This window comes from Nematolebias whitei, chromosome 23, assembly GCF_014905685.2.
Source record: "Nematolebias whitei isolate Nwh7 chromosome 23, NemWhi1, whole genome shotgun sequence".
Lineage (NCBI taxonomy): Eukaryota > Metazoa > Chordata > Actinopteri > Cyprinodontiformes > Rivulidae > Nematolebias > Nematolebias whitei.
Genome location: NC_056520.1, coordinates 217678 through 227491, shown reverse-complemented (window position 1 = coordinate 227491; position 9814 = coordinate 217678). Strand labels below are relative to the sequence as shown.

At 44.4% G+C, this 9814-nt stretch overlaps 1 protein-coding gene across 1 annotated transcript in view; it reads right to left on the bottom strand.

Annotated features, from left to right (window-relative positions):
- LOC119428688 (CD59 molecule (CD59 blood group)) overlaps positions 1-2912 on the bottom strand; it is a 10103-nt gene extending 7191 nt beyond the window's left edge. The window contains exons 1-3 of the mRNA XM_037696359.1: positions 2880-2912; positions 2646-2729; positions 701-802 (exon numbers count right to left, since the gene is read on the bottom strand). Of these exons, the coding sequence (XP_037552287.1) occupies positions 701-802; positions 2646-2700 (157 nt within the window). The 5' untranslated portion in view covers positions 2701-2729; positions 2880-2912. The remainder of the gene's footprint in view (positions 1-700; positions 803-2645; positions 2730-2879) is intronic.
- Between the last annotated feature and the right edge of the window lie 6902 nt (positions 2913-9814).

Genomic DNA, 9814 nt, shown 5'->3' with positions numbered 1-9814 from the left:
CTCTCATGTACAGGTGTGCAGGTGTGGTGTACTGCTCTCAGGTACAGGTGGGCACATGTGCAGGTGCAGCATACCTTTCTCAGGTACAGGTGGGTATATGTGCAGGTGTGGCATATCTTTCTCAGGTACTGGTGTGCAGATGTGGTGTACCTCTCTAATGTGCAGGTGTGGTGTACCTTTCTCAGGTACAGGTGAGTAAACATGCAAGTGTGGCATACCTCTCTAATGGACAAGTGTGCAGGTGTGGTGTACCTCTCTCCGATACAGGTGAGTAAACATGCAGGTGTGGCATGACTCTCTTATGTACAGATATGCAGGTGTGGTGTATGTCTCTCATGTACAGGTGTGCAGGTGTGGCATACCTCTCTCATGTACAGCTGTGCAGGTGTGGTGTACCTCTCTCAGGTACAGGTGGGTAAATGTGGAGGTGTGGCATGCCTCTCTCAGGTACAGGTTGGTTAATGTGCACATATGGCATTCCCTTCTCATGTACAGGTGTGCAGGTGTGGTGTACCTCTCTCAGGTACATGTGAGTAAACGTGCAGGTGTGGCATACCTCTCTCAGGTACAGGTTGGTAAATGTGCACATATGGCATTCCCCTCTCATATACAGGTGTGCAGGTGTGGTGTACCGCTCTCATGTACAGGTGTGCAGGTGTGGTGTACCTCTCTTTTGTACACATGTGCAAGTGTGCCGTACCTCTCTCATTGAGTGTAAGGCAGGCATCATCATAGCTGCAGTCCCTCTGTTTGGTGCAGCTCGATGTGTAGTCCTTACAGCTGTAGCAGCGAATGGCTGATCCTGAAAAGACACACACCTGACTTTAAAGGTGTGTTCTCACCTTTTGGTTATCTGACTGAACCATGTTTGTGTGTGTGTGTGTGTTTGAACAGGTGTAATCTCTGAATATTCAATTCAATTCAGTTTATTATATAGCACCAATTCACAACAAAGTTGTCTCAGGGCACTTTACAGGAACATTCAAGTACATAGAAAAGACAATTAGTGAAGTTCTCTATCTAAGGAAACAGCAGACAAGTTGAATTTTCACTTCCTCACAGTCTCCCATCCTGAACAAGCACAGTGGCAACAGCAGAAAAACATCTCCCTTTTAACAGGAAGAAATCTTTAGCAGAACCAGCTCAGGACAAGTGGCCATCTGCTTTGACCGGCTTGTTGGAGAGGACCGAAAGAAGAGACAAACGAACACAGAATGGTAGGTCCAGATATATGTGTAGGGGAAGGACAAAAAACAACATGTTAGGGTAGAAAAATAATTACAAATACAAAACAGGTTGAGCAGAGTAAGTAAAGTCAGTAGCAGAGTGAAAAGTGTGGTCAGTTTGTCCTCCAGCAGTCTAAGCCTATAGCAGCATAACTATAGCTCAGGAAACCCAAGCCAACCCCAACGATAGGATTTATCAGCAAGTACATATTGATAATGTTGGTAAGGACCAATCACAGTGAGATTTTCTGAACAGGTGAACCAGGTGGGTCTCAGTCTGTTTCTCACAGGTAGTCTGAGCTGCCATTTGTCTTACTTAGGCAGGTCCTGGTCTTGTTGTGAGACGTCTTCAGTTTTTTTCTTTGTTGTCACCCTCTACATTTGTAGGAGAGAACAAATCTGAGCTGTGCACACAAACCAAACCAGGAGACACCAGAAAGACCAGACAGGAAGAGTAATGGTGTAGAACAGAAGCACAGACAGACAGAAGATAAAAACCCAAAAGTTCTGTTGTTTGTCACCTTCACAGGCACAGGAGAACCACACGGACTGCAGTCCTGGCATTAACAACTGTTGCCTGGAAAGGTTTCTAGAATGTTCACAAGATAATACTGAGAAGCTCCTAAAATGCTCCTGGAATTATAGGACTTTTTCTGAAAGTTTCCTGGAATAATAAAGTCCATTCTCAATAATCCAGGTATACAATCCCTGGAATAGTTCCCGGAATAATTAAAAAAATGATCCCCAAAAATATTTGGACCTTCAGTGGAATTTTTCCTAAGATGTCCCTGAGAAGTTGCTTGATGTCCAGACATTTTTTTAAATGTTAATGAAATATTTCTGAAATGTCCCTAAAATGTGGAAATATTCTGAAGATGTTTGAGATGTATCAGAATTTTTCTGAAATGCTGTTGGAATATTCCTGAAACATTCCTGGAATGTTTCTGAGATGTTTTGAAAGATCAGGAAACAGCTGTTTGATGAAAACCAGTGGAGGACTAGTAACAGAAACCTATATGGCAGAAGCAACTGGGTCTGGACATCAACTGGAACCAGATCCAGATTGTTCTGGAGAGCCACAGAGAAGCAACAAGGTTCTTATGAACTCTGACTCTGAGAAGATCAGAGATTGTAACTGATTGTTTTCTGGAACAGAACTCAAGCTGGTTCTGGAGTCCGATCCTCAGAACTGAGATACTCCCCCTACAGGTCAGAGCCGTTACTGCTAGTAGAAGTTCAATTCATTCAACCTTTGTTTATACAGGTTAGTCTCATTGAGTCACTTCAAGCTTCAGACTTTCACTTTTTCTATTAAAATCATCATCTGTCATAGTTGGAATGTGGTTTTAAAAACAAACAAATCCACAAGTTCAAACTTCTCACAGTAAGAACCAGTAAAAATAATGTCATTTTACATACCAAATCCGATCATAGAGGAACCAATCAGCAGGCAGACCACCAGGGAGCACTTCATTTTTATTTCAGTGCAGCTCACAGACTCATCTGCAGTCAGACAGAAACACACAATTAGTGCTGACTGTGACCTCTGACCCTAACCCAGCTGCACTTTAAACCATGCTGTAGAGTTCAAACGTTCCCTAACCCTCAGTACATGCAATCTGAGTACTGAGTGTGTATTCTGAGTGTACTCACCAAGCAGCAGCTGTGTCTTAGCTGATCTGTCACAGATGAAGATGAGGAGTACAAACTGAGCCACGGCCTGAAGGCTGAATGAAGCTTAAAGCCCCGCCCACTGGGAGGAGGCTGTGTTAGAAAAGCTGCCATTGTTTCTGATTCTCCTCCTGACAGAACATGACAGAACAGTCAGACACAGTCACAGTCAGAGCATGGCTTCAGCAACAGGTGAGGAGATTATTAGGTAACACCAGGAGCTTGATGCAGAGAGATCAGAGGTCAGACCAGAACCAGACAGCAGACTCATCTGGACCTAAGAGCTGCAGATGTTTAGTGTTGTGTTGAAACTTAACAGCCAACTCAGCTAAAAACAAGTTTAAATTAGATCTTTAGTGTTGTTGTTCCCAGCAGCCCATCACAGAGAAACAGCTTCAGCTTAGCAGAAACCATTGGTTCTTTACCGACAACAAACTCTTGAGAGACTGGGAAGCTCAGTCCTCACCTCCTTCTACTGGTGTGCAGTGGAGAGCATCCTGTGCTCCAGCATCAATGTGTGGCATGGAGGCTGCACAGCTGCAGAAAGAAAAGCTTTGCAGAGAGTGGTGAAGGCTGCACAAAAGTCTATTTGAGTCAGCCTCCCTACCATCACAGACATCTACACCTCCAGAAGCAGGAAGAGGACCACCTGCATCTTGATGCTATCCATAAACTACAGGACTGTTTCCACCACACAACCTGGGATACATTTAAATATCAGAGCATACCCGCATGTAAGTCCTTGGATGAAAACACTAACGGTGTTGAACTACCATCATCGTATGTGTGGATTGTGTAACATCCTGGAAACAGGTCTGTATTTTACCCAATCAAAAGCCCTGGATGACAAGGTACTGCAACTACTTAGAGCTAGGGATGCAGCATTTAGAAAAGTGGACTCTCAGACTTATAGCATGACCAGGACTGCTCTAAGGAAAGGTATCATTGCTGCCAAATTAATTCTAAGCAATTGCAGGATGGTTTAAACAACTTAAACCCAAGGCAGGTGTGGGAGAATGTCAAGGTCATTACGGACTATAAAAAAAGAGCAGCATCTACCCCAGTAAATAGTAGTGCCACCTTAGATGAGGAATTAAATTATTTTTATGCCCGCTTTGACAGGGAAAACACAGATCTTCCCTTGTCTCCCTGCCACTCTAGGGACACTTCCAGTTCTGAGTATGCACCAAGTGAGAATCACTCTTCAAAACATCAACCCCAGGAAGGCACCTGGACCAGATAGGGTGGGTGCTGAGACACTGTGCGGATGAGCTGATAGAGGTTTACTTCAATCTACAATATGTCATTGTCCACTTCGTGTGTGCCAGCCTGCTTTAAAGCAACTGTAATAGTCCCCATCCCCAAACAGTCTAATGTTACTTCCCTGAATGTCTATAGACTTGTGACACTCACCACACCAGCTAAATGCCTGGAGAGACTAATCATGAAATACTTAAAGAAACCTATACCACCAACACTGGACGCTTATCATTTTGCATATAGGGAGAACAGATCGACAGAAGATACCATTGCTATTGTGTTTCACAAACTTCTGGAACATTTAAAGCTCAAGAACAAATATACAAGGCTGCTCTTTGTCGATTTAAGTTAAACTTTTAATACCATACGGCTGAACAAACTCCTACCAAAGTTTCACGATCTTAGACTGAACAACGCTCTATGCAGTTGGATCTTGGACTTTTTAATTAAAGGCAAACAGTGTGAGAGTGGGCGAGCACACTTCCTCCACTCTTTCCATAAGCACAGGGGTCCCACAAGGCTGCGTGCTCAGCCCAGCGCTTCATACTTTCCTCACTCATGACTGCACGGCCTCTTCACCATCAAATCTCATTGTAAAATATGCTGATGACATCACATTGTTGGGGCTCATCAATGACAACGACGAGATAGCATATAGGACTGAAGTACAACAATTAGTATCTATCAGGTTTTTATCAATGTCGACCCCCAAGTGAGCAGACCGATTCAATAAAGACAAAGTCAGAACTACAAAAGGCAAGTGAACTTTATTTACAGGTGATCATGTCGTCGCAGCTGTAAGGGAGAAGAGGAATAGGTGAGTATGCGTTCTGGTTGTCTCTTAGAATGTTTCAATTCTTGAAGATAGAGAAATTACTCCTTACTGTTTGTGTTGCAGGTGGAGGCCGAGAAGGAGAGGAGAGGTCCTGGGTTTTTGCAGGAGATCCAGTCCTGAGGTACTTGGCAGTGGAGAGAGGAGCAGGTTGACCCAGTTGAGAATGCTTAATGGTGGTTGTTGAAGGGACACCGTTGATCCACAGGTGGAGTCCAGTGGAGCGATGAGATCCTAGGGAGGATCTGAAGAGGCAGGCCATGGAAGGTCCTGGAAGAGTCACAGTTGGTGAGAACCAGCTGTAACAAAGGTTAGTCGGCTGTACACGAGTTACCATTTGGTAGATGATGTCCCAGCACTGAAGAGGTGTCTGGCAGGTGCTTAAATACCCCATCAGGCAGTCCTCCTCAGAGCAGCAGCAGGTGGAGTGAGTTGAGGTTAATTGGCTGTGAAAGGAAGAGTGAGTGACAGGCAGAAAACCCAGGAATCCTACAGTATCATGGTGTCACAACCACCACTTGCTTCTTAACATAAAGAAAACCAAAGGTAATTATTGCAGATTTTCTCAAACAAAACAAAACATCCACTCTCTACTTTAAATCAGAAACAAAGCGGTTGAGAGGGTCACAAAATTCAATCTTCTGGGCATGATAGCAACAGAGAGCCTGACCTGAGGTACTAACAGCGCCTCAGCCATCGGAAACGCCTAGTAGCATCTTTCCATTCTGAGAAAACTGAAATGGGCCCAAATTCCTCAGCAGCTTATGATCAACTTCTATAACTGTGCTATTGGAAGTGTATTAACCTATGGATTCCTAGTGTGGTTCTCCAGCTGCACTAAGGCGGACCAGCAGGCTCTCCAGTGGGTCGTTAAAACAGCTGGGAAGATCATCGGGATTACCCTCCGGGAGATCAGAACTATCTATACAACCCACTGTCTGAGATGAGCCAACAACATCCTGCGGGACAAGTACCATCCTTCACATGACCTATTCCATCTGTTACTCTCAGGCAGAAGGTACCGGTCTATAGGTGCCAGGACCACCAGAATGGCTCACAGTCTGTACCCACAGGCTGTGAGACTGTTAAACTAACAGCATCTCTCTGAGACCACGCCCATTATCCTTGCATCTCAAATCTCATCATGACAATAACTGTGAAATGGATATTGCAATGCTGCGGCAACCAACTACTATCCCTTCAACATCTGGCTGTTTACAGTTCTCCTTTCTTCTATCCTGTCCTCAGATGCTGTATTATCTGTGTTTACACAAAGTTTGTTTTCTCAGTCATCCAGGTATAAAACAACAAAAAAAGGTTGAATCATGTCATCTGGACTTCGTTTTTTGTTAAAAAGAAACGTTTGAAACCATTAGTGAAAAGGCCAGACTTCAGGGGTATCTGAGGCAGGCTTGAAACACAAGAGTCAGGGTGGCTTCTGGGTAATACCAGATGGCTAGGCCTCAGACTGACGAAGCCTCTTGGATGAGGGGCGAAACGTTTCTTTTTAACAAAAAACGAAGTCCAGAAGACATGATTCAACCTTTTTTTGTTGTTTTATACCTGGATGACTGAGAAAACAAACTTTGTGTTTTTGAAACCATTAGTGAAAAGGCCAGACTTCAGGGGTATCTGAGGCAGGCTTGAAACACAAGAGTCAGGGTGGCTTCTGGGTAATACCAGATGGCTAGGCCTCAGACTGACGAAGCCTCTTGGATGAGGGGCGAAACGTTTCTTTTTAACAAAAAACGAAGTCCAGATGACATGATTCAACCTTTTTTTGTTATCTGTGTTTACATTGACCATGCAAAGTCCTTTTCACCCCAATATTGTTATGATTCGGACTACCCAGTAGGAACGAGAACCAGAACGACAAGAGTCTCAAGTAAGCAAAACAGTGTTTATTATTTACAGTGAATGAGACGACAGGTATTTACAAAAGTTGGCCTGGGACTCCTGAAAAAGGGAGAGACAAGGTCAGGTCTAGGAGTCGAGAGGAGGCAGCTCCAAAACGATGTAATAAATAGTTGTGTCTCTCCTTACAGATAAATCCTTGTGGGGTGACGTTGTGGGGGAAAATCCCAAGGCAGGCAAGTGGTTGGAGGGCAAAGGCAACAGAGGCGAGACTCCGACACAGGAAGAACCAAGGGCAGGATCTGAGATGACCAGAAAACTGTAGACACAAAGAACACGGTAAGAAATCCTCTTCATATACTCAAAATACTGGCTAGAGGCACAACTACCAGGAAGGAAGTAATGCTCCAGCGACGAGAAGAGCTTGACTGCAGCTTTATGTAATGGAGGAGCTCGTCAGGTGGATGGTCGTCAGCTGTGGATGATTGGCGGCCATCTTGGGGCTGCAGCAAGTCCAACTCTTACAAATATGTGCTAATTTATTAATGTGTAGGTGTATGATACTCCATCAAAATTTTGTTGCTATTCATAACTATTCTTATTATGACATCCATCCATCCATCCATTATCTTTTACCTGCTTCTTCCATTTTGGGTCATGGGGGTCGCAGATGCCCATGTCCAGCAATCACTGTGCAAGGAGTGGGGTACACCCTGGATGGGTCGCAAGTCCATCGCAGGGACACATAGAGACAAATAAGACAAACAACCATTCACTCTCTCATTCACACCTAGGGACAATTTAGAGTTACCAATCAGCCTAACATGCATGTTTTTGGTCTGTGGGAGGAAACCGGAGTACCTGGAGAAAACCTATGCATGCACGAAGAGAACATACAAACTCTACCCAGAAGGGCCCCTGGACCGGGATTTGAACCAAGGACCTGCTCGCTGAGAGGCAGCAGCTCTACCAGTTGTGCCACCGTGCTGCCCCTTATTATGACACTGACATTAAACTAAAGTAAGGACCCCACTCACCCAGCACACACACTTTTTGTCCTGCTCCCCTCAGGCAGGAGGTTTAGGAGCATTGAGTATATTGAGTTTCTGAAAGGTTTAAAGCTTATTGTGACTCAGTCAATCTTACTCAGCTGGCCATTTCACCAACTTGACCAAATCTCAAAAGTCCAGAAAAGTCTGCTTTGATTGATTTGATATTGACTAATTTTCTTCTTTTGGCTTTTCCCTCTTCAGGGTTCTGCACAGCGAGTCATCATTCTCCATCTCACTCTGTCCTCTGCTTCCTCTGTCCTCATTCCAACTATCTCCATGTCCTCTCTAACTGCATTCATATATCTCCTCTTTGTCTTTTTCCTGGCAGCTGCATTTCTAACATCCTTCTACCAATATATCCACTGTCCCTCCTCTGGACATGTCCAAACCACTGTCCCTCCTCTTGACATGTCCAAACCACTGTCCCTCCTCTGGAAATGTCCAAACCACTGTCCCTCCTCTGGACATGTCCAAACCATCTCAGTGTGTCCTCTCTAACTTAATCTCCAAGTTGTTCAACCTGTGCTGTACCTCTGATGATCTCATTCCTAATCTTATCCATCCTTGTCTCTCCTAAGGAGAACCTCAACATCTTCATTTCTGCCACTTACAGTTCTGTCTCCTGTCTTTTTGTCCATGTCTCTGTCTCCAGACCATACAACATAGCTGGTCTCACCACTGTCTTATAAACTTTTCCTTTGACCTTTGCCGACAGCCTTTTGTCACAAATCATTCCAGAAACTATTCTCCATCCACTCCATCCTGCATGGACTCTCTTCTTCACCTCTTTACCACACTCCCCATTTTCATGGACAGTGGATCCCAAGTCCTTGAAGTCCTGCACCTTTGTGACCTCTGCTCCTTGTAGCCTCACTGTTCCACCTCCTCCCTCTCATTCACACACATGTACTCTGTCTTACTATGGAATGATTTTAGTGCCTGAGACGACTTCTGTTGGGACTTGGAGCTACAGAAATAAACTGAATAGAATTATTTCAGGGAACATTTGCGCCTTTGTGATGGTGTGATGGTGGAGCTGGATGACAGGCGTTTATCTCAACCCAAACCATGAAAAGCTCCAGTGTGGGGTCACCAACAATGACACAACGAACTTCTGTGTGACAACAAACAAGGAGCAGAACAGGATAACCCTGTCTCTGTTCCACACAGAAGATGTTTGTTCATCCTCATCAGGCCACTCATGAAACATTCATTTTAACTCGCCTCTCAGCTTCACGGTCCACTTTCTGCCCACAGACATCATGCTGCGCCTGTCAATCATCCAGAAACTAATAAAACAACCAGATACTAAAGATCAATCATGTTTTAACTCAATGAAATACTGTCAAACCTGAAGGAGTCAACCGTTTTAACTCTTTAAAAACATTATTTTTAAAATGGCATGAAGTTCAGTGTATGATAAATGTTTTAAAAAATTTTTATTTGTATTATTTTTGAACAAAACTATGTTAAAGATTGAATCTGTTCTTGTTTCCATCCATCCATCCATTATCTCTACCCACTCCTTCCTTTGTTGGGTCACGGTGGTCACTGGTGCCCATAACCAGCTGTCACTGTAGGAGACACGGGGTACACCCTGGACAGGTCTCCAGTCAGTCACAGGATCACCTGGACAGATCTCCAGTCCATCACAGGGACACATAAAGACAAACGAGACAAACAACCATTCACTCTCTCACTCACACCTAGGGACAATTTAAAGTTACCAATCAGCCTAAAATTCATGTCTCTGGTCCGTGGGAGGAAACTGTAGTACCCAGAGAAAACCCACGCATGGAGAGATCATGCAACTTCCACCCAGAAAGGCCCCTGGCTGGGATTTAACCAGGGTAACCTGCTCATTGAGAGGCTGCAGCTCTACCAACTGTGCCTCCGTGCTGCCCTGATCTTGTTTCCTT